General features: G+C 43.8%; 1 protein-coding gene across 2 annotated transcripts in view; it reads left to right on the top strand.

Annotated features, from left to right (window-relative positions):
• The window catches only part of Dnah8 (dynein axonemal heavy chain 8), a 234,034-nt gene that overhangs the window by 23,471 nt on the left and 185,857 nt on the right, over positions 1-24,706 (top strand). For both annotated transcript variants that reach the window (XM_036167928.1, XM_036167929.1), the window contains 10 exons: positions 1,147-1,293; positions 3,800-3,997; positions 7,660-7,736; positions 10,127-10,226; positions 11,234-11,353; positions 12,752-12,887; positions 15,727-15,914; positions 22,269-22,349; positions 22,803-22,919; positions 23,721-23,840. In XM_036167928.1, the coding sequence (XP_036023821.1) occupies positions 1,147-1,293; positions 3,800-3,997; positions 7,660-7,736; positions 10,127-10,226; positions 11,234-11,353; positions 12,752-12,887; positions 15,727-15,914; positions 22,269-22,349; positions 22,803-22,919; positions 23,721-23,840 (1,284 nt within the window). The remainder of the gene's footprint in view (positions 1-1,146; positions 1,294-3,799; positions 3,998-7,659; positions 7,737-10,126; positions 10,227-11,233; positions 11,354-12,751; positions 12,888-15,726; positions 15,915-22,268; positions 22,350-22,802; positions 22,920-23,720; positions 23,841-24,706) is intronic.

The raw sequence follows: 24,706 nt of genomic DNA, 5'->3' as shown, positions 1-24,706 counted from the left end.
GCCAGCTGAGTACAGAGATCTTCATAGACAGTTTCCTGGCTTCTTGGAGATTTTATGATTTTTTTTTCTTTCCCTGAGAATTGTATGCATGAATACAATGAAATAGGATGGCATCTGCTCACCCGCTCACTTCCCCTCCAACATGTCTTCTCCCAGCTTCTGGTGTTTCGGTTTTGTTTTGGTTTGTTTCTGACCCACTATGTCCGGATAGTACTGCCCCTAAGTGCGTGGGTGTGAGGCCAGTCTCCAGCAGCCTGAGATCTCTACCAGTGACCACATCCTTCTAAAACGCTGAATCTCCGCCCCCACTGCAATAGCTCTTCTGAGGGGTGGAGGCTGGAGCTCACCTGCCCCATGGATGCCTGCATTCTAGCTGACTTGATCTTGGGCAGGGAACCACAGCTGCCGATAGCCGAGGAATGCCGTAGCCCCGCCTTGTCCGGAAAACAGCCCTTTACAGCATCCCTCCTGTCTTCCTGCTCTTGGGTTCCTTTACCTCCTCTTCCTCAATGTTCCCTGAGCCTTGGCTGGGGGAGGGGGTGTTGATTCAGGTGCCCCCTTTAGGGCTGAGCGCCCAGCCTCTTATCTCAGCATCTGACCATTCTGCAGCTCTCCACTGGCGGCTGCCCACTGCACAGAGGCTCCTCTGGCCCATGTGTCTCTGAGTGGAAACACGAATAAGTAGAAGGCGACTTGCCCAGCATGACAACGGCTCTTACTTAGCCGTGGAAGTATAAAACCAAAAGCTAATGCCATACTTTAGTGTGGGGTGAGTTGGGGGAATTAGTGAGAAAGGAGAGATGAAGATAGAATGTGTATTCAAAAAGCTGTATTTTTTTTTTTTTTTTGAATGGCGGCTACTCTTAATTGGTTAGAAGTTCATTGAGTTGTGTCGTCTGCGAGTCGGGATAATTTTGGTGTGTGGGTTTTGTCTTGTTTTTAAGTTAATAACAAAGTTTAAAATTAAAAAAAAAGCATTTAAAATGCAGTGTGGTTGTTCATAGGCTTTAATACACAGGCAGAGAACTAGATCATCTGTTATCAGCGCTAGCCTTTGTTTGAGGGGCTGATGGGGCTGGTATGATCAGCCAATCACGAACCTGTCACCCATCACCCTCCTGCTTTTTTCTTTCCATTCTCTTGTAGGATTGCATTTTTCTCTTCAAGGAATATCAGGCATCCTTTCATAAAACAAGGAAGCAGATTTTAGAATCCTCAGGGGAGAAGTCTTTTGAGGTTTCAGAAATGTATATATTTGGAAAATTTGAAGCCTTCTGTAAGAGACTGGAGAAGGTAAGCATTCTGCAGTCACGGGACCCCACCCTAACCCACACAGTGCTGATGTTTTGGGTGTGAGTGAAGATCATTGTCTCAGGTCTCTTCCTGGGTTGATCCAATTCATCCAATTAGGTTACTCATATATCACTGCATTTGTTTGAACTGATCTTTTTTTTTTTTTCCCCAATCCTGGGCTAGTGACTTGTACCTGCACAAAGGCTGTTGTAAACTTTCACCTCTCCCAAGACCTCAATTCTTCTTACACAGATAGCTCTTGAACTTGAAGGCCTGTGCTTTTGACCACAATATTAAGCTTGAGAAAATGTCTGCAGCTGGTGAGCCCCGTAAATGAGCAGTATCTGAAGGTGTAGACGCCGGTATTTCAGGACCAATATGTGAGATGTATTTCTGAACAGTGTGTATGGGAAGCCTATGCTGGACAGACAGCTGCCAGAAACTCCTCACCTCTGACTTCAGATATTAGGACTGACTGAGGAGGAATGGTATTCCTCAGAAGGCTATAGGGAATCCACACTAAAGGCTCCTTGGTGTCAGTCTTTGGGGGAATCTACAAAGATATCCTGGGGCTGGAGAGATGGTTTTGGTAAAGTGCTTACTGAGCAAGTGTAAGGACCTGAGTGAGGAGAGCTAACTGCCCTGTAAATGTTGGGCATGGTGGTGCTTGCATTAATTCCAGTGCTGGTGGGGCAGAGAGAGGTGGATTCCTAGGACTCTCTGGCCAGCCAGCCTAGCCTGTCAGTGGTTCAATGAGAAACCCCGTCTCAGAAAGTAAGTTGGAGGGGCTGGAGGGATAGCTCAGCAGTTAAGAACATATATACTGCTCTTGCAGAAGCCTTGAGTTCGGTTACCAGCATCCCTAACTACTTTTAACTCCAGCTCTGGGGGAATCTCATGCCCTCTTTATGGCCTCCGGGGGAAACTGCAGTCACATGTACATATCCACCCCCACATATATATAATTAAAAAATAAATCTTAAGATTATATAGGGAAATAGATGTAACTGAAGATAACCATATGAAATGAATTAAGCTAACCACAGGAAGACAAATATAGTATGTTTTCTCTTATGATGGTTCATGGATTTTATGTGGGCACATAAAATCATGTCCTACTTTTTGGCTATAATAGCTGGGTGATAGAGTCAGAATCTTAGAGGTTAGAATAACATCAGGCTAGTCATGTTGACTTCCTGTCTTGCCTTTTGCTTTACACAGTAGATATGTGGGATGTCTGTATTAGGAGATGGTCTAGTCAGTTCTTGTGTTTATACAACTCGTAATGTAATACACTGTAAATTTCAGATGGCTTGCATTTCCGAGACAATGGTTTCTGGAGATGTCTGGATATTGTACAGTTAGAATAGGAATCACCCTGACAAGACTGCACAAGGATGTGTGGGGCTTCTGATGGTCATGTCGAAGGACCAGTTATATTGTTATCTTGGGATGTGGTATTTGGAGGACGTGCTGAGGAGAGGCACATTTCCTTTCCCATTATTGGGCAAAGATAATCTCTCCCTGGAGAGTTCTGAGCTGTGTTATTGAAAGCAGGACTCAGAGTGGAAATCCCTGAAGGTTAAGAACTGCATCACGGGGTTGGGGATTTAGCTCAGTGGTAGAATGCTTGCCTAGCAAGTGCAAGGCCCTGGGTTCAAAAAAAAAAAAGTGGTTGAAAATTTCACCAGGTGGTGGTGGTGCATGCCTTTAATCCCAGCACTCGGGAGGCAGAGGCAGTCGGATCTTTGTGAATTCGAGGCCAGCCTGGTCTACTGAGCGAGATCCAGGAAAGGCGCAAAGCTACACAGAGAAACCCTGTCTCAAAACAACAACAACAACAACAACAAAACAACTGCATCACTTGTGGATATGAGGGTTTTGTTGTCTTAGATTTATTTCTATGAATGAGTATTTTGCCTGCACACATGTTTTTATACCATGTGTGTGTACTATGTGCTTGCCTGGTGCCCTCAGAGGTCAGAAGAGGCTGTCGGATTCTCCAAGAACTGGAATTATAAATGGTTGTGAACCACCTTGTGGGTTCTACAAACTGAACTAGAGTGCTGTGGATTTCCAGCCCTCTAAGCTTGTGTGTGTGTGTGTGTGTGTGTGTGTGTGTGTGTGTGTGTGTGTGTGTGCCATAGCCCATGTGTGTCGGGGGATCAGAGGACCACTTGCAGAAGTCAGGTCTCTCCTTCCACCATACGGATCCTGAGGATTGAATGCAGATTGTCTGGACTTGACCATCATTTTTTCCTGCTAAGCCATCTCACTAGCCCACTGCTTCATAGTATCGAGGCTGGGCCTTACATAGCCCAGGCTTGCTCAGATTCACTGTTTGCTGAGGATGGGCCTAAATCCCCGTCCTCTTGCCTTGTGCTGGGATTTAGGTACGTGCTAGCTGGCCTTTTTGTTTGTTTGTATCCATGATTCATTAAAAAGCCTGTTCCAGAGAAAGGGACCTGAAAGCTCATTTCTAACCATCTACCATTTCTGTTTGAAGATTACAGAAATGATAACCATTGTGCAAACATACTCAGCCTTGAGTAATTCTACAATTGAAGGAATAGATATTATGGCTATAAAATTCAAAAACATCTATCAGGGGATTAAGAAGAACCAGTATGACATCCTGGATCCACGAAGAACAGAATTTGACACGGATTTCTCAGATTTTATGTCAAAAATCAATACTTTAGAGGTAAATAGTTACACAAACTTATATTTGGAAAAACGGAAACATAGTTGATAGTACTGCTTTGTATTGCTAGTGCAAATATCCATTTAGAGCAATGCTCATGTATTTACTCTTTAAAATTTTTAATTCATTTTATTGATATGGTGGTTTTGTTTGCATGCTTGTCTGTGTATCACAAGTGTGCCTGGTGCCCTCAGAGGCCAGAAGAAGGGATCAGATTCCCTGGAACTAGAGTTATAGTTGATTGTGAGCCGCCATGTGTATGGGAGGGTCTCCTTTTCCTTGGGGGTTTTGGCCACTGGTCCATGAGGGCAAAGGATGCAGAAGCGGCGAGCAGGTTTTGGATGGCTGTGAGTACGACAGGAAGAACTTTGGGACATCAGCTTCAGAGAGACAGCTCATTTTATTGTTCCTTGGGGTTATCAGTGGGAAGGGCTGATTGGTTGTAACGTAGTACCTAATTATCATATGGACAGAGGAAAGAGTGAGACGTATGTGCTGAGTCATACAGCATTTGCAGGGAGCTCTGTGCAGGGTCATCCTCCACATAGGGTCAGTCATCCAAGCTTAGAGACACTCTCCAATGAAGGTTTAGGCAGAGAAGAGGAAGCCCCCCTGAGAAAGGAAGTCCTCCATATTGTGCTAAGGTCAGAGAGCTGCCGGACCTAGTGGAGTCCCCCGATAGAGCAGCCAGTGCTCTTAACTACTGAGCTCTCTCTCCAGCCACATGCACTTACTATTTATTTGATTCCTGTTCTAAGTTGCTTTAAAAATGTGCAGGGTGAATAATGTTTTAAAACAACCTATAAAACATTTTTCACTTTTATGTGTATGTAAGCGCACATGCACACGGGTTTGTGCAGTCATGTGTATGTATGTATTTAATGTACAAGGTTTGGAGGCCAGGGCACAACCCCAGGTGTCTTTGACCTTTTATTTGAGAGAGGGTCTGCCATCGGCCAGGGTCTAGCTGGCCCATCTGTCTCTGTGATCTTGTGTTATTAGTGGGATTACAGGTATACACACTATCATTCCTTGCTTTTTATGCAGGCTCTGGGGACCTGTCTTACTTAGGGTTTCTATTGCTGTGAAGAGACACCATGACCATGACTAGTCTCATAAAGGAAATATTTAACCAGGGCTAGCTTACAGGTTCAAAAGTTTAGTTCATTATCATCATGGCAGGAAGCATGATGTGTGCGGGCAGACATGGTGCTGGAGAAGAGGCCTGGAGTTCTATATCTGGATTCATAGGCAGCAGGAAGAGAGTGTGACATGGGCTGGCTTGAGTGCCCACCCAGTGACATCTGTCCTCCAAAAAGGCCACACCTCCAATAGTGCCACTCCCTATGAGTCGATAAGGGACATTTTCCTGCAAACCACCACAGAGTCTGAATTTATGGCTTCCTGCTTGCAACCCATGTACTTCACTGCTCATATCATTTTTCCAGCCTTTTCGGCTTTTTTTCCTTATGGAAAAAATGAGTATACCCAGCAAAAGACATATGTGAATAATCAAACATCCAAAGGGTATTTTATGCATTGGTGTAAATGTCTTTACCTGGTGAGCTTTCTCCAATTTTTGAAACTCAGTTTCTTGACATAAAGGTGAGAGAAAAATAAGATTTTTGTCTCATTTTTTTTTAATATTAATAAGACAGTTTCTAAATTGTTATCACTCCTACAATTATGCCTTCTAGTTTTGGAACAGGTTTCCATTCAATTTTTTTTTGTTTTATGTGTTTGCTTGCATATATGTATGTGCAGCTCATACCTGCAGTACCAGCAGGGGCCAGAGAGGGCGCTGGATCCCCTGGAACTGAAATTAACAGAAGGTTGTGAGCTGCCATGTAGGTGCTGGCAATTGAACCCAGGTCCTCTGGAAGAGCAGCCAGTGTTCTTGACTCTTGGATCATCTCTCAAGTTTCATCCTTTTTTTTTTTTAATCGTTGTTGTTGTTGTTTGTGTGTGTGTGTGTGTGTGTGTGTGTGTGTGTGTGTGTGTTACTAGAGATGAACCTTAGGTCCCATGTGTGCTAGGCAAGTACTTTTACCACTGAACTATCCCCAATCCTTTTGTTACCTTTCATTTTGACGTAGGATCTTCATTAAGTTGCCTAGGCTGGCCTTGAACTCCCCGATAGTCAAGATTGGCCTTGAACTTGTGATCTTTCTCTATTAGCCTACTGAGTAGCTAAGATTATAGGCCCATATCATCAGGCCTGAAAAGTTAACTTATTTTTTTATTCCCTTTCTATTTTTGAAAATTAGATTCTGATATCAAGATATATTCCTGTTATTATTTTTCATTCTTGGCTAGTTGAGCTGCATGGAATTTACTTACAAAATACATTGTGAGTTAAATATTCATGCCAACGGGAATTAAAAATTTTGTTCTCTGAGAATTTTATGATTTATTAATGAAGATTATATATTATGAAAGATGTAAATTTTAGCTTTCAATAAAGTTAGTGCCTATATGATTTTTTTTTTTTTTTGAGGACTGGTGATTTGTTCCAGCTAGATAGGCACTGTACCACTGAGCTACATCCCAGCCCTTCAGTTTATTTGAGATGGGGGTCTCTGTACATAGCACAGGCTGGCCTCAGATTGTGCAGTTTTCCTGCTTCTCCTGAGTGCTGGGATTATAGGTATGTGCCATCAAACCCAGCTCACATAAGCCCTTTGGTAGTTATTAATCGATAATTTGATTGTAGTGTCAGTATTTTAACTTTCCTTTGCCAGCGTCTGACTGACTTGTGGGTACAATTTCTTTGACTACTGATACCAATACATTCCATGTGAAAAATGAATCTACAGGGAGCCATTTTCGTTCCATATTTCAGGGCCCAGAGCGTGAAGTTAGGGATGGTGGGAGTCTTGGAGGGATGGATGTTTTCTGTCTCTTGTTCCTACGGAGCCGCAGCAACAGGGTTTCTCAGGGCACTAGTGCAGCTGCTTTACATCTTCTGACCCGTGCTTACAAATGACAGACTTTTCAAAGAAAAGTACTTAGCATGGGGCCCTCATACCATTACACATCCGCCTCAGCCAGAATAGCCAGCCATGACCTGCAAATGCAAACCACACAAGGGGCTTCCATCTTTCCAGGGGCCACATGACTAGACTGAAAAGAAGGTGAGTTTAACTTGAATAATATAATGTGTTTCGTCCAATCTATTCAGAATATTATAGTTTTACATTCCATTGATTTCTAATTCATGAGGAAGTATTTTGCACAATCTTTGTGTGTATGTGTGTGTAGGGGGGTACTAAGTCTTAAAATGTGGTATGTATTTTATATTTACCTACATCTCACTTTTTTTTTTTTTTTTTTCCAAGACAGGGTTTCTCTGTGTAGCTTTGCGCCTTTCCTGGACCTCGCTCTGTAGACCAGGCTGGCCTCGAACTCACAGAGATCCGCCTGCCTCTGCCTCCTGAGTGCTGGGATTAAAGGTGTGCACCACCACCACCCGGTTTACATCTCACTTCTAAGGGGTGACATTCAGTAGCCATGTGGCATGTGGCCACCACAGTGGATCCGTGTATCACTCATCAATCACATCTACTGATGTGTTTGAGTCTTTAGGAATGTCACTAATTTTCAAACAAAACTGATCACCTTCATGTTGTAAACGTAACTTGAACGTCAACATTTTATTTTAGATACAGATACAGGGCTTTATGAACAGCATCTTCGGAAAGATCTTGTCTTCCCAGCAGGCTCTGCAGCTGCTTCAGAGGTATTTATTACGGGGCTGAAGGAGGGCGGTTTCTCTGAAGGCACAATTTCAGACAGCTCAGAGGGCAAAGTGCTTGCTTTGCAACGGGGAGGACCCGAGTTCAAACCCCAGAACCCACGTGAAAAGAGGAGAAAGAGAAGAAAGAAGAGGGTGTGGTGGGGCATGTTGGTAGCCCACCATGTTTGTAGTTCCTGGAGAGGGTCTCAGTGGCCATGCAGGTCAGCTGAATCAGTGAGTTCAAAGCCAGTAAGTGGCCCTGTCTCAAAGAAAAGAAAAGGGTGGCTGGCACCTGAGGAATTGACCCCTGAGGTTGTACTCTGGGCTCTACACATATACACATGCATTTGCCCCTGCACACACACATGTCCCTGCACACACAAGCCTCTGTATGCATGCCCCTGCACACACACATGCCCCTGCACACACACATGCACCTACACCCACACCTCTGTACACATGCCCCTGTGCACACACACACCTCTGTACACATGCCCCTGTACACACACATCCCCTGCACACACACATGTCCCCTGTGCACACACACCTCTGTACACATGTCCCTGCACACATACATCCACACACACACATGCATGTACCTGCACACACATACATGTACCTGCACACATATGAACATAAATACACGAAACCTCTGCCCACAATTTCAAATTAGATGTTCTAGAAACCTCTCCTTTATAAGCCTTAAAAGTTATAAATAGTAACTTTTCATTTACCACTAAGTAGATTTTTGAAATACAGAACATTATTTTTTATATACCATTTTAGACTTTTTTTTTTTTTTTTTGAGACAAACTCCTCTAGGCTGGTCTCAAATTTGTTCTGCGGTCAAGGAAGACCTTTAATGTCCTGCTCTTTCTGTCCCTATCTCCCAAAGGCTGGAATGACAGGTATGTACTAGATGTTCCACTGAATTAAAAAATAATAACAGAAAGTCTTTCATAAGAAAGTCTCACAAGGCTTCCTATCCCCAGCCATGTAATATACTTCATTTTAATTTCATAGTTATTATTGGAGAGGGAATAACGAATGTTTAATTTTACTTGAGGAAAGAATTTCCAAAGAACATGATCACATATCGTCATAGTTAACTTTAGATGTCAACATCAAACAAACCCAGAGTCCCCTGGGAAGAAGGAGCCTCAGCTGAGGAACTGCACCTGCAAGACTGACCTGTGGTCATGTGTGTGGACATTTTTCTTGATGGCTAATTGATGTGGGCAGGCTTAGCCTGCTGTGGGTGGCACCGTTCCTAGGCAGCTGGGTCTGGGCTGTGTAAGAAAGGCAGTTGATTGTGAGCTGGAAGCCAGCCAATGAGCAGCGTTCCATACATTTCCCTCCACTTCCTGCCTCCTTGTTCCCTCCTTGAGTTCCTCCCCCTGCTTTCCTCCATGATGGATTGTGACCCGGGGCTGTAAGCCGAAATAAACCCCTTCCTCCCCAAGTTTCTTTTGGCGTTTACCACAGCAAGAGAAGCAAACTAGAACAAATATATTTGACTTATTGGTATACACAGAAAAATGGTCAACGTGGTCAAGAAAATAATGTCCTTCATTGCAGATAGTTATCCTCATTCACAAGCAGGTTATGGCAAGGGCACTTAAAATGTATTCTCCTCCAGTCTCCTTTCTCCTCTATTCTTATTAGTAGTAACCCCCACAAAGGGCAGAAGTTTAGACTAGAGGGAAGTTGGACTAGAGGCTGTGTGTGCGTGCACACTTGTGTGTATGTGTATATGGGAGACAGAGACAGAGAGAGGCATACACACACAAAACACACACAGAGGCAAATATATATATAGAAACAGACAGACAGACACACACACACAAACACACACACACACAAGACCATGTCAGAGGCCCGTTTAGGAATTCTTCCCTATGAGTCAGAGCATCTGGCTTTCTGGTGACTTTGCCGTAGCTCCACATCTCTGTGATAGTGGCCATCTCCAAGAGACTACCATGAGATTCAAAGCAGGCAGGAAATGATTTTGATAAATGACAGTGCAGGCAGCCTTTTAATGGGGACCTCCCCGCCCTGTTTGACTCCCATTGCCCTCTCTGCCTGTAATATGCTATTGGTCAGCTGTTCATTTTATTATCAGAACAGTGTGGTCCTGGTACCCCCTAGGCATCATTTAGTTGATGTGAGATTGGCTGACAGGCCATTATTACAATACCTGCCTTTCAGTGTGGTAACTGCAGGTCCAGGAAAGCTAAGAGTGCTTCTGCCTTGTGTGTTGTTACATACCTAGGACAATGCATGAGGCCTGGAATAAACGTTGATCAAATGCATGAAAGGATATTTAGCACCCCAGCCATTCTGCAATCCATTTCTCATTTCCCTTTTAATTACCCAGTTTCAATTACTTCTAGGTTTCAGAAGCTGAACATTCCCTGCCTTCAAATGGAAATCAGTCACACAATTGAGCAGATTCTTCAGTGCTATGTGGCTGAACTGGAAGCTACCAAGAAGGTAACAATCCTGCATATGCACATAATGTCTCAGTATGAAGAGGGAGGGTCTGAAAGTCTTCGCCATTGCTATTCGAGGCCTGGGTCTACAGAGCATTCCTCCCATAGTGAAGGCTCTTGGAGGCTCCCCTCTGAGTGTGAGGGTCCCTGTGGTTAGTCCTCAGACTCCCAGATTCCACACCTGTTTGCTGTTGTGGATTGTGCTTCTATCCAGTCTTCGCGTTTGTATAGCCGAGCCAGTTAGGTTAGGATTTTTGCTCCAGAAACGCAGGGGCTGGAGGGTACCAGCTACAATGTAGCTACTTGTATTCTCTTTGGAACACCTCCTTGAAATGCCAGGTAAGGATAGAAGAGAATGCATGCTTGTTAGTTACGTCTGCATGCCTGCCACTAAAACACCTGGTGGGAAGAAATTTCGGGGTGTGGGGGGATTTATGTCCGATTGTGTTTCAGCCTGTCATAGTGGAGTGCTCAGTGTGTGGCAACAGGGGTATAAACCTGAAGCAATTCACATGGCTGCCAGCCAGACCGGAGCAGTGGGTATAACTTCCAGAGGTCCACCCTCTTTCAATTGATTTCCACCTCCTAAAGATTCCACAACTTTCCCAAACAGCACAACCCTCATGGGGTGGGCAGACATTCAAAACAAGAGACTAGGGGCTGGGGTGATATCCCTGTGTAAGTACAGAGCTTGCTGTACAAGCATGAAGACCTGGATTCTGATCCCCAGCCCGCCAAAAATTGGCTGCCGAAGTGGCATGTGCCTGTCATCTCCATGCTGTGTTGGAGGGGGCAGGTGGCTCCTGGGGCTTGCTGGCAGCCAGCCTAGGCCAGTCAGTGAGACATGATTACATCTGAGCCTCAGATTATTGGCTCTGAAGCTCATTTACATATGTATCGACTAACTCTTGTGCACTCAACCTGTGAGCCATGGTGAAACCACCTATTCAAATGTAGCTGTAAATTCCTTTGCCTTCTCTACATTAACATCATATTTTTTAATTACAGCTCTATCATTCTCAGAAAGATGATCCCCCTCTTGCTCGCAACATGCCCCCCATAGCAGGAAAAATTCTCTGGGTGAGACAGCTCTACCGCCGGATAAATGAGCCCATCACCTATTTCTATGTAAGCCAGTTGTACAGTTTATATGTGAATCATGGTGGTGTGGAAATGAAATTACATTACAAATGCATCCTGTCCTAAAATATTGATGCCAATGAAGTAGTCAGAACCAATGCTTTTACCGAGAAAAAAAAAAATTAGCTTATAAACATGCCAGAGAGGGACGAAGTCAATCTTTTCACGTTCAGTGGACCAACCAGTTCAATTATAGTTGGCAAATCTTACGTCTTTTAATAACAGAAGACACTTTATAAAGGCTCTTAAGAATAATTGTTTTTAAAAACGCAGAGTGTAAGCTATGTCCTGACTCTGATTTGCATGTGTGGGTGGATAGGTACTGATGTATATTTAATGAAAGCCAAGATGGGATACTGAGTGCGTTCCTTCTTGAAGAACTGAGCCCCAGGCAGGCCATAGCAGTATGTGCAGTATATGATTATTTGATTGTGAAGAGCAGGGTCCTTGTCGATCCTGCCAGCATCCTGGGAATGTCATTTTTTCTTTTCTTGGTTTTTGTTTTTATTTGTTTAAGAGACAGAGTACCAGAATGGAGTCTGGTTTGTTTGATGTTGTATTTCATGTCTGAACAGAGAACAAAATATCCCCGGGACCACAGCCTTTGAGTAGTTTTGTTACTGGGGCATTACTGAATGAAGTATCTGCTGTTGCCTGCTTCATTATTCTGCATATTTGCAAATATTTGAACTGGGAGCGGAGAGATGGCTCAGCAGCTAAGAGTCCATAGTGCTTTTGCAAAAGACCCAAGTTCAGTTCCCAGCACCCATGTCTGGTGGCTCATAATCACCTATAATCCCAGCTCCAAGGGGTCTGACGCCCTCTTCTGGTCTGTGTGTGTACCTACACTCATGTGCACATGCCCTTACACAGACACATAATAAATAGTAAAAAAGAAAAAAGATCTTAAAAGACATTTAAACTCCAGCTTTAGACAAGAGGCTGAATTGCTGTAGCAGCAGGGTGCAGTAGGACATTTAGGAATTTTTTCAAGGTTAACAGAAGGGAACACTTCCTGAGTGATCCCCTTTTCCCTGCTGCCCCTCCCCCCCCACAGCTAAGGAATTTGTCCTGATCATAGTTCAAGTAAAATCAGCCAGTTGTACCTTGTCCAGGGAATTGGAGGAGGGAGGAGACCCTGGAGATGGCAAGCTCTGCTGCCTGTAGCTGGCTGTGGGCTAACAGGGTCCTTTTTCTTCCCAGTGTTAATATCCCCGTACTTCCGTCCCCAGCTTCCATGGCCTTTCCCATCCCTGTTTCACTCGAAGGCAGAATCTAAAAGGCCACTGTGACTATTTGATGTCCATATAAGTAGTTTGTGGAACAAAGTCTGCCATCTCTTAGAATATAACTTTCTCTCCCCCCCCCCCCCCCCCCCAAACCCAGAAAAACTCAGAAATTTTGTCAAGCTCGGAAGGTAAAGCTGTCATCCGTCAGTATAACAAGATCTCCTACGTGCTGGTAGAATTTGAGGTGGTCTACCACACAGCCTGGGTCAAAGAGATTTCACAGCTGCAGTATGGTATGTGTAAGACTCAAGTGGAGCTTTTATTGCAGATGGATTCATGGTTCTGGTGACCTTTGACATTCCCTTTCCAAACAGTTAGGCTAAAGTTTAGATTTGGGGCTGGGAAGATGGTGCGGTTGGCAGATGCCCAAGCTTAGTCTTCAGAACTCAAGTGAAAGAGCCAGGGGTGGCGGCATACATTTGCAATACCAGCACTAGGGAGGTGAGATCAGGCAGATCCCTGGGGCTCCCTGCAGGGAGTACAGTCTAATGGGTGCACTCTGTAGTATTGAGAGACCCTGGCTCAATAGGCAGAGATCAGGCAGTCTTGATAGATGAAGTTTATATCAAGTTTTCTGGAATGTTCTTTGCTCTCGAGGACGCCATTTGACACTAGAAGATACCACAGACTCATTGCAATGGATCAGATGATCCAGGAGAAGTGCTCCCAAGCAAAGCCAGCAGTTTGAATTTTGGGAGCTTTTCATGCTAGCCCAGGCTATGGGAAATGAATGGCTCTGGGTGGTTGCCTGTTGTATGGATTGGCTGTACTTGCCTGGGCTTGGGGTGGGTGACTTGGCATCCTTTTGATGGACCTGCACAGAGCTTCTCAGGTGGAGAGGCGCCAGTTCTCATATGGTATTTAGAATTATTCTGGGATTTATCTGAATGGCCATGTGATTTCTAACCCAGTTCTGAGAGGATTCCAAATATGTTGGATAGCCAGGCGGTGGTGGCGCATGCCTTTAATCCCAGCACTCAGGAGGCAGAGGCAGGTGGATCTCTGTGAGTTCGAGGCCAGCCTGGTCTACAGAGTGAGATCCAGGAAAGGCACAAAGCTACACAGAGAAACCCTGTCTCGGAAAAACAAAACAAAACAAAACAAATATGTTGGATAATATTCTTTGCTGAGAGCCTCAGGAAAATTGACCCCATTGAGAACCTTGCCAAGGGCTGGCAAGATGGCTCAGTTAGTGTAAAGGGGCTTGCTACACAAGCCTGGAGACCTTAGACAGTCCCTGGCTCTCACTCAAATGTAGAAGGAGAAAACTGACTCCACACATTGTCCTCTGGGTATGCTGTGGCACATCCATCCAATAATAGATTTAAAAATAAATAAATTAAAACCATCTTTTAAAGGGAACCTCTCTAACACTAATTTTACCTAGTGAGTAAAAGCCAACTTCAAAGGGATTTAGGGAACACTTGATTTTCCTAGAAATTTGATGGTGTGACATTCTATCAGGTCACATGAGACTTGGCAGAGTCTGCAATTATAATGAAACTCTTGTGTTAATAAAGTTTGTTGAAATAAGATGTAATTTGAGTGAATACATATAAGCCTGTAGAAGTAATTATTTTTTATTATTATGCCTCTAGAGGTAATTCATGTTACATTAACAGATAACCTCAGGGGCAGGAGAGATGGTACAATGGTTAAGAGCACTGGCTGCTCTTACAGAGGACCCAAGTTCAGGTTCCGGCACCCATAGCTCACAACCATCTCTAACTTCAGTTCCAACATCCAACACCCTCTTCTAGTATTCCTGAGCACTGCACACATATGTTGCACAGACATAACATGTGGGCAAAATACTCACACACATAAAAATAAATAAGTAGTCCAAAAGCCCCAACAAGAATTTTTTTTTTTTTTTTTTTTTTTCAGACAGGGTTTCGCTGTGTAGTTTTGGTGCCTATCCTGGATCTCACTCTGTAGACCAGGCTTAAACTCACAGAGATCCGCCTGCCTCTGCTTCCTGAGTGCTGGGATTAAAGGCGTGCGCCACCATCACCCGGCCCCAGCAAGAATCTTTTGAGGTTGTGCATTTCACTTCATGATAAAAGCATCTACTTACATTGTTTACTTTTTAAAACGTTATGCTTACTTGTGTGCGTGTTTCTGCGTTCACACTTGGCACAGCATGCCTGTGGAAATAGGGACAAATTTGGATCACTTCTGTCATGTGGGTCTCAGGAATCAAACCTCCCCAAAGAAGTCAGATTGGGATCGGATGGGAAGAGTTTGACATGTAGGCAGTTGGCCATCTCTGTCATTCTGATCCTTTTTCAGGGACTGCCTGGTTAGCTTTACCTGTCAGCGTGACACAGCCTAGAGGTGTCTAAGTGGACAGCCTCAGAGGGATTGACTAAATCAGATTGGTCACAGGTCTGTGTGTGTGTGTGTGTGTGGGGGGGTTGTCTTGATTGCTAACTGATGTAAGAGGGCTTAGCCCATTGTGGGCGGTACTATCCCTAGGCAGGTGGTCTTGGACTGTGTAACAAACCTAGCTGAGTATTAGCAGGCCTGAGTGTCAGCTAGTAAGCAGCATCCTCCCTTGTTCCTTCTGTGTTTTGTGGCTATGAAGTGAGTTCCTGGGCAGCAGGTAGTGCTTTGTGGAAAAGCAAATAGGTCTGCCTTGAGGCCTTTGAGTTCCCTCAATGATGGATTGTGATCTGGAGTTGAAAGGCAAATACATCCTGTCTTCCTTAAAGCTCTTTTTGGTCAGTGTATTTTATCACAGCAACAGAAAGGGAGCCAGAAAAAGGATAAAGTTAGAATCTATAAAAATAAGCCGCAGATAGACGTCTATAACCCACTTGAGGACGTGTGGCAGTTCATGGCATAACGCCTGTCACTTACCCATCAGGTTTTCTCTCTCTGGATCTGAGTTGATGGCTTTATAGATCCTGAGTCTTCATTTCTCTGAGTCTTGATGGCTGACTGTGTGAGAGACTGTGCCTTGGCACTGTAGGATCCAGGACTATTGCTCTGCCTTTACATAGCAAGCTGTTGAGTGGGGAGCGGAAGGGGAATGAGGACACATCGACACCGGTATGGGTTCATTTGCAGCTTTGCAAGCCACGCTGTTTGTGCGACATCCGGAAACGGGGAAGTTGATGGTTAATTTTGATCCTAAGATTTTGGAAGTTGTGCGGGAAACCAAGTGCATGATAAAGATGAAGCTGGATGTCCCAGAACAAGCCAAGAAGCTGCTGAAACTGGAAAGCAAATTGAAGGCAGACAAACTGTATCTGCAGGTAAGACAAAGAGCATCTTCTGATGATTTCTTTTTCCTTTTTTGTATGTGCATGTTTGTGTGTGTGTGTACATGTGCGTGTGGGTCCAGGTGCAGAGGCCAGAGATTGACACTGTTCTCTATTGCTTTTCACTTTATCTTTGAACTTAACATTCACTAACTGGCTAGACTGGTTGGCCAGTGAGCTCTGGGGATATACCTGTCCCTGGTCCCCCAGCATGGGGTTACAGATGAACATGGACACATCGGCTTTTTTTTTTTTAATGTGCATGCTGGGGATCCAAACTCATGCCTGTGTGGCAGATGTGTTCTGTCCAGCCCACTTCTGATTCCTTTTGAAGGAGTTTTTTGGTGCAAGAAAAATGTATCCCAGCAGGCTGTTATTTTCATTTCAAAAAGATTTACTGAGCCAGGTGGCAGTGGTGCATGCCTTTAATCCCAGCACTTGGGAGGCAGAGGCAGGTGGATCTTTGTTGAATTCAAGGCCAGTATGGTCTACAGAGTGAGTTCCAGAACAGCCAGAGGTACATAGTATGAGACCCTGTCTCAAAATAACCAAAACTAACCAGACAACCAAAAATATTAATTAATAAATTAATTAAGTGTGTGTGTGTGTGTGTGTGTGTGTGTGCGTGTGCGTGTGCGTGTGCAAGTCAGCACTTGTGCACAAAAGTACCCACAGAGGCCAGAAGGAGGTGTCAGATTCCTTGGAGCTGGAGTTACATTTGTGAGTTGCTTCTGAGGGATAATGAATCAGAATGTGGGTCCTCTGCAGGAGCAGTGAATGCTCTTAACCACTGAGCCATCTCTGCAGCCCCACCTCAACAGGATTAAAATACCAACTTGCAGACAACAGAAAGATGGGAGATGGAAAGGAGAAAGATTTCCAGAGATCACTTGGACCTTTGGGTCCTAAGTGATAAAGTGTCAGGTTTAACAACGCTTTAATTATAATTTTATGGAGCCAGAACATTAAATTTAATATATTTAATACTGGGTACTAATAAAATATAAATTATGAGAGAGGGGTGGCTATAAAATAACACAGATGGAGAGGATTCTCCAACGTTTTAGGATAAAATGAAGCATTCTAATTTAAGTTCACTTATGAGTAATGTAAAATTTAAAAATATGAGCCAGGTGTGGTGGCACATGCCTTTAGTCCCGGCATTTGGGAGGTGGAGGCAGGAGGATCTCTGAGTTTGAGGCCAGGTCTACATAATGAGTTCAGGACAGCCAGAGCAAATAGTAAGACACTATCTCAAAAACAACAACAACAAAAACAAAAACAAAATCAAAGTAACATTCAAAAGCAGCATAAAAGAGGGTTTATTAAGTATATTCCGGAGGCTGGCAGTGGTTCTCAACCTGTGGGTCATGACCCTTTTGTGGGCCACATATCAGATATTTACATTACGATTTATAACAGTAATAAAACTACAGTTATGAAGCAGCAATGAAATAATTTTATGGTTGGGGGGGTCACCACAACATGAGGAGCTGTATTAAAGGGTCAAAGGGTCACAGTATCAGGAAGGTTGAGAACCGTTGGGCAGGGGAAGTGGCCCATGTGTTAAAGTGTACCCTACTCTTGCAGAGGACCACATTGGGTGGCTCAAAACTGCCTGCAACTCCAACTCCAGGTCATTAGATGCCCTCTGCTGGTGGCTGCTAGCACCTGCACTTGTTTACACATGCTCATACACAGACACATCAGTACACATAACTAAAAAGTAAGTAAAACAGTATTAAAAAAGTAGTGCATGGCTTCAAAGACATGTGAAACAGAGTAGGTCACATCAGATTTCCTTTAAAAGCCAGTTAAAACAGCAAGCTAGGAAGTCTGTGGGCATATATTTTGGGGTGGCGGGAAGATATATAAATGTAAAGATAATTCTTTCCAGCAGCATAGTCATAGCAAAAGACCAGAATACAAATCCAAGAATAAAGAACTGATTAAATATGGATTATAAGATGAATACATAGAAATTAATGGAACTGCTGATGATTCAGTGAGAAAAAGGATTCTATTTGCTTGGGCACAGAGAGGATTAACTTCCTTTCATCAATAACACAATAAGTCAATATAGGACCCTTCCTGGATCTTGTTGGGAAGATGACAGTGAATCTGCCCTTTTCAATATGTCATTACATTGAAATCCCTTGGTTTAATTAAAGTCCATGTTTGGGCATAAGGGCAAGCTGGTTGGTTGGCTCTTTTGGAAGGAAATAAAAAGAGTATCAGAGACTATTTCAAACTCTTATTCCACTATAGATTATAACAAATTAAATGTTGGTTATGATGTGTAGCTTTAAGAGTAACAGCAAATATGATCAAAATACACTGTATGCATCTATGAAATTCTCAAAGAATTAGTTGGCCAGGCAGTGGTGGCACATGCCTTTAATCCCAGCACTCGGGAGGCAGAGGCAGGCAGATCTCTGTGAGTTAGAGGCCAGCCTGGTCTACAGAGTGAGTTCCAGGAAAGGCACAAAGCTACACAGAGAAACCTTGTCTTGAAAAACCAAACAAACAAAAAACCAAACCAACCAACCAAACAAACAAACAAAAAACCAAACCAAACCAAACCAAAACAAAACAAACAAAAAAAAACCATCAACATGTTATGTTTCAGAAGAGTCCTGGAGACGACTCAGAGGGTAAAAGCACTGGCTGTTCTTGCAGAGGACAGGTTCAGTCCCCAGCACCCACAGGGGGGGCTCCCTGTCACCTGGAACTTCAGTTCCCGGGGATTCAACACCCCCTTCCGGACTCCCGGGTACCTACATGCTTTTGGTGCATATGTAGATAGGAAGGCACACACAGGCATATATAAAATAAATAACCTGAAAAACACATAGAGAAACGGCACAGGGAAAAGTTTTCCTAAACACTTTTATTTTGTTACCGTTATTTTCATCTCGTTGTTTTGCTTTGAGACAGAGTCTCACAGCTCCGCTGACCTCAGACTTGCTATGTAGTGGAGAATAACCTTGAGCTCCTGCCCTCCCTGCTTCTTCTTTTCAAGCGATGAGGTTAGGGCCTGTCCCACCGTGCCTGGCCAAACAGTTTTGTTTTCAAGTAACAACATTATTGAAGTATGATTCCTATACCATACAGTAAATTCATTTCAGATAAACAGTCAGATGGTTTTCGTGTTGCCACAGAGCTGTACAACTATTATTACAATCAGTTCTAGAATGTTTTTGTCGTCCCCAAAAGAGAGCCCCTGCGTCCAATAGCATTCATCCCCCACTTTCCCTTCAGACTTCCTCCTACCCTGCAGCTGAAAACTACCATTGACCTTGTCTCTGGGGACCTGCCTGCACTGGGCTTTTCCTACAAATGGAATCATAGAACATGTGGCCTTTTCTATGTAGCTTCCTTCACGAAACAGCTAGTTCACATTGTTTTGTGCATCAGGGCTTCACATTCATTGCATTCTACGATTCTATCACACTTGGCTTATCTGCTTGTCACTTGGTGTTGTGGGACACTATTCCTGGGGAGATGAGAACAAATGCTTACTCACCACCAACCCCAGACTGAAATAAGGATATCACCAAACTCTAACTTGGTGAACCAGTGAGTTTTCCTGGGGATAGTACAGGAATATGGCTGAGGGGTTACTTAAAAGAAAGGCTCAGTTACAGATGCATCAACAAAGCCCACCCCTGGATCTTGAAAGCTGGAAACCTGGAGTGCACTGCACACCCTGCAGGCAGATCAACAGGTTGGAGAGTGTCTTTTCTGAGTAGCTCTGTTGGTCTCAGTGTCTTTCAGGCAGCTTGTCTGGCCTGTGTTCAGGCAGTTCAACTACTTCTGGGTTCAGGGTTGGCCTGGTCTGAGAGGCTTCTGGGCAGTTTGACCTGTCTCTGATTCTTTCAGGTGACTTGTCTTGTCTGAAAGTGCCTCTCAGCAGTCCTTATAGTTTATGTTATACTTGGAGGGGGAGGGACCTAGTGAATCTGGCTAGTTTCAGGGACTTCCTGAAGCCTTTGAGTCATTGACTTCCTGTGCTGAACAAGTTTCCCTGCAGGGTGGAATGATTTACCTCCTTTCTAACCACCTGGTCTTAACAGGCTTCCCTCCAAGATGAAAGGATTTATTCTCGGAAGATTGCCATTCAATAGATGAACATTTGGTCTGCTTCTGGTTTGTGGCTTTTATGAATAAATGTGGCTGTGAATGTTGGCACACAAGTTTTTGATGGAGGAATGTCTTTACTCTCTTGGACTTTTGTCTACACAAGTGAAATCACTAGGTTTCATTGATTTGCTAATCCCACATGAAACCTTTTAAAGAGCTAGGCTGTTCTCAGAAGTGACAAAGTGACACCATCACTGTATTTCCCTTTCAGTGTGCGAGTGTGAGTCTGGGTTTGCTATACCCTTCTTTTACTCATTAGTGCCTGTCCTTTGCATTTGTGGTATTCTGGTTCAGTATTTGCATATGGTTTGGATTCACGTTTCCCTGGTGATTAGTGATACTATGCATCTTTTCATGAGCTTATTGGCTGTTTGTAGGTTTTTGGAGGTGTAGAGTTTTGTCATAAAGTTATGCTGCCTCATCAGACCCTTTGCTTATTTTAAAATTGGGTTGTTTGTCTTTTTAATTTTTGAATGATAATAGGTCTTTGTAGATACTACTATGTTATCAGATATTAGATTTGATTTGATTTTCTCCCATTCTGTGGGTTGTTTTCTTTTGTTAATGATTTTTTTTTTTTTTTTTTTTTTTTTTTTAAGATAGGTTTCACTGTATAGCTCTAGTTTACCTAAAACTCTCTATGTAGACCAGGCTGGTCTTGAACTCACAGATATCTGCCCGCCTTTGCCACTCAAGTGCTGGGATTGAAGGTGTGGGTCACTGTGCCTGACCAGTGATGCACTTTGAGATAAAAGCATTTTGTATTTTGATGAAGTTCAATACATCTAATGTTTTATTTTGTTTCTTGTGTTTTTGTTGTACTGTTTGAGAAATCTTTGCCTAATCCAATGCCACAGCCAGTTATGTCTCTTCTTCAAAGAGTTTCTGCTCTTAGCAACACAGGGTATGATTGTTACAGAACCCTCCACCCCAGAGGTGCACTTGGTATCAAATGCTTTGGATTTCTGCACGGCAAGTCCCGGAGGCTGCCACCATTTTTATCCCATGGGATCTCATTCATATTGGGTGACATCATGAAAGTCAAAGTTGCTTGCTGAGTGTCCCGGCTGAAGAAATCAAGAACTCTGAAACTGTTAATTAAAACTGAAGTTACTTAAAAACCAGTTAAGCAACTTTATTCCACATCTCCCACCACACCCTGCAATAAGTTACAACAAAGCAACCCAAACTGGTCATCGTGGATCATCTCTAGAAGAAAAATAAAGGCTCATCCATGCTGGTTGTGTGGAGTAGTTGAATTTATTTAGATTTAAGAAGCCGGGCCTGGAGCTATGACTAATTGGTTAAGAGGGCTTGCTCTTGAAGCAGCAACCATTTGTATCTAGTTCTTGGGACCTGGCACCCTCTTCTGGCCTCTCTGGGTACTGCATGCACATGGTTTGCAGTCACAATGTAAGCAAAACAACAATACACATAAAATACAAATTAAATCTTTAAAAAAGAAAAAAATTAAGAATCAACTATGACTTCAGTGATGAGTGTTTTTTAAAGATGTGTGTGTGTGTGTGTGTGTGTGTGTGTGTAGTATATGCCACTTGTGAACATGGGTGCTCAAAGAGGTCAGAAGAGGGCATTGGAGGCCTTGGACCTGGAGTTACAGGTGTTTGTAAGCCAGCCAACTTGGCCACTGGAATGTGATCTCTGGCTCTTGGCTTGAGGAACAAGCACTTCTAACTACAAGCCATCTCTCCAGCCCAGTGGTGAGTATGTTTTAATGGGTAAAAAGATTAGGAGCCCAGCCTGTAATCCAGCACCTGGGAGGTGGAAGCCAGAAGATCAGGAGTTCAAGGCCAGCCTAGGCTACTTGGGACCCTCCCTATCTTAAACAAACAAATTAATGAAAAAAAAAAAAAAGACCCAAAAGATAAAAACGTGTAATAACAGATACCATGAAATGATAATTATCCAGTTTTACAAAATGAAGAGAGAAAAGCAACGTATGTGAAAAAATGAGAAATTAAGAAGTGACACGAACACGTTTGATTGAATTGAAAGGGAATGTCCTGGTGATTGACGGCTCATGAAAGAGTATGGTCAGTCAGTATAAATTAGAATGAGCAGTTCCCATCCTGGCAGACTCAAGTGGGAAAATCAGGGGCAATGAAGCCCTTCTGGTCCGAGCCAAACTGTGGTCATTGCTTCACCGTGAATTAAAGTAAGCTCTGCCGTTTTGACTTTGTACAGGGCCTTCTGCAGTATTACGACGATTTATGCCAGGAAGTGCCTTCTGTGTTTGTCAATCTCATGACCCCTAAAATGAAAAAGGTTGGTGACGCCGGTGGTTCATATTGATTTCTCCGATTTAAAATTAGATTCCTGCTCTATAGATTATGGATCTCAGAACACATCTCCTTGCCTAGACCATCTGTCTTTCTCATTTCAACTTTACAGCTCTCTCCCTCTCCCTCTCTCCCCTCCCACCCTCTCTGCCTCTCTCTGCCTCCCCTCTCCCTCCCTCCCTCTCTTACCACGGAATGATTCCTTGTCTAGGTTTTGTTACCTTTGTAAAACAAGTAAACATGAGTTGTGAGCACTTTGTAAAAATGTATGGCTCCTTTCAGGACACCCGAAGATGATTTAAAACAAAAGGAATCTCTATTAGGTGTAATGGTGGGGGAACGGGATTAAGGAAATACATCACACAGCATTTTCAAGTAACAAGAGAGGCTCTTGTGGAGGACTCCTGTGAGCAATGGGAAACCCTTTTGCTCTTCCCAGGTGGAATCTGTGCTGAGGCAAGGGCTCACAATACTGACGTGGTCATCGTTAATGCTGGAGAGCTTCTTCCACGAGGTTGAGTCTGTTCTGGATATGTTCAACCAGCTTCTAAAGAAGGTAAAAACAATAATCTTTCAGAGCCACGCACACAAGCACTCAAGGTACAGGCAGCAGTTGACTCACACCCAGAGGCCCCTTTAAAGGGTATAGTTTGGGCTGGAGAGGGAGGACTCTAACAGAACCACCTGTGCAGAGGACCTGCGTTCGGTTCCCGGGATACATGTCTGGCTGCTCAGGCCTGCTGGTAACTGCCAGCTCCACAGAGACCTGCCACCTCTGACCTCTGTGGGCACCTGCATTAGCATGCACTTTCCCTTACTGAAACACATACGTTAACATGTGTCTGACATTGGCCAAATGACACAGTAGTCAAATGGGTGATGGCCTGTTGATTTCTCATGTGTCTGTTGTTTATAAAACATGAACATCTCTGTGTGGTGTCATGGTGTCACAAACTCAGAGGCTTTGGAGTCAGCCACACATGGCCAAGGTCCTCTGCTTTTCCCTAGCTGTGTGCCCTTTCCTGCCTTTTCTTTCTTTTTCTGAGCCTCGGGTCTTTAGCTGTAAAGCAGGGACATGAAAGGCTCATGTGGGCAAGATGAGGATCAAAGAAAGTCGTGCCTATTGGTGGTGCTCTGGCCCATGCCGCTTTAGACCCATGTCACGGTTTCTTTGTACACATTTTCCCGAACTGTTGTTCACCAACTTACGCTTGGCCCAGGTTGAACATTTCTAGATTCAGTTCTGTAAATGGATGTATAACTCCAGTGCATTTTGGGTCAAAATGTTAGTAGTGTGAAAGGGAAAGAGAACTGTTCCTCACTTTTTACTTTTTGCGTGTCCTTTTCTTGCCGGTAGGTCAATGACCTGTGTGAAATGCATATCGACACAGTTCTGAAGGAGATAGCCAAGACGTTGCTAATTTCCTTGTCAGACAGTGGCGCTACCCGAGTAGAAGACATGCTGACCCTCAACGAGGTACAGGTTCATTATGACAGCAGGAGCCTCGAGTCACTGGCCTGACGTGTAAACTCTCAGTCTAGACGTGGACACCTAAGCCATTTTTTTCTTTTCCTCCTCTCCCTCCTTCCTCTTTTTCCTCTTCTTCCTCCTTCCTCCTAGCTTTTGTGGGAACTAGCCTACGCATCAAAGACTTCTGTGGCTCCAGGGGCTCAATCCAGGGCCACACCTGGGTATATGATTTACTAATACCCTTAAACTAATGCGGGATTCCTTGGGACCTTGTTAGTGTTCCATGGCTCCTCTCTCTCAGTCATCTATCTACCTTCCTTTGCTTCTTCCTCCTCTGCCCTCCCCTCTCCACCTTCCCCTCCCCTTCTCTTCCTTCCAACTGGGTTTTGCTATGTATCCCTGGCTGGCCTGGAACTCCCTATTTAGACCAGGCTGGCTTTGAACTCACAGAGATTCATCTGCCTCTGCCTCTTGACTGACTGGGATTAAGGGCCTGGGACATCATTACTCAGTTGTCATTCTTCTTATGGTTTAATTACACATGTTCTTGTTAAGTCATTGAGAAACCTGGGACTCATCACCATACCACCTTCCATTTCCAAAGTCCATTTAGTCTTTCCTGTACCCACTACCCGTTTCTTAGGTCAGGCCTTTAAGCTCAGCTTAATACCATGGCCTGACTCTTTCCCTGCTTCTGTATTTGGCCATTGTATGCAGGCATATTGCCACCATAACTGACCATGTAACTTTCCTTCAATAACAGTGGCATCCAGTCATTGCAGCATAAGACTTAGCATCCTCCTCCATTGATATTTCAGTCTGTGTTATTTTCCTATTTTATTGATTTGTATTTATGGACACATACCTAAAAG

Source organism: Onychomys torridus, chromosome 18 (genome assembly GCF_903995425.1).
Source record: "Onychomys torridus chromosome 18, mOncTor1.1, whole genome shotgun sequence".
Lineage (NCBI taxonomy): Eukaryota > Metazoa > Chordata > Mammalia > Rodentia > Cricetidae > Onychomys > Onychomys torridus.
The sequence above is the reverse complement of the archived record's forward strand: the minus strand, read 5'-3'. Positions and strand labels throughout refer to the sequence as shown.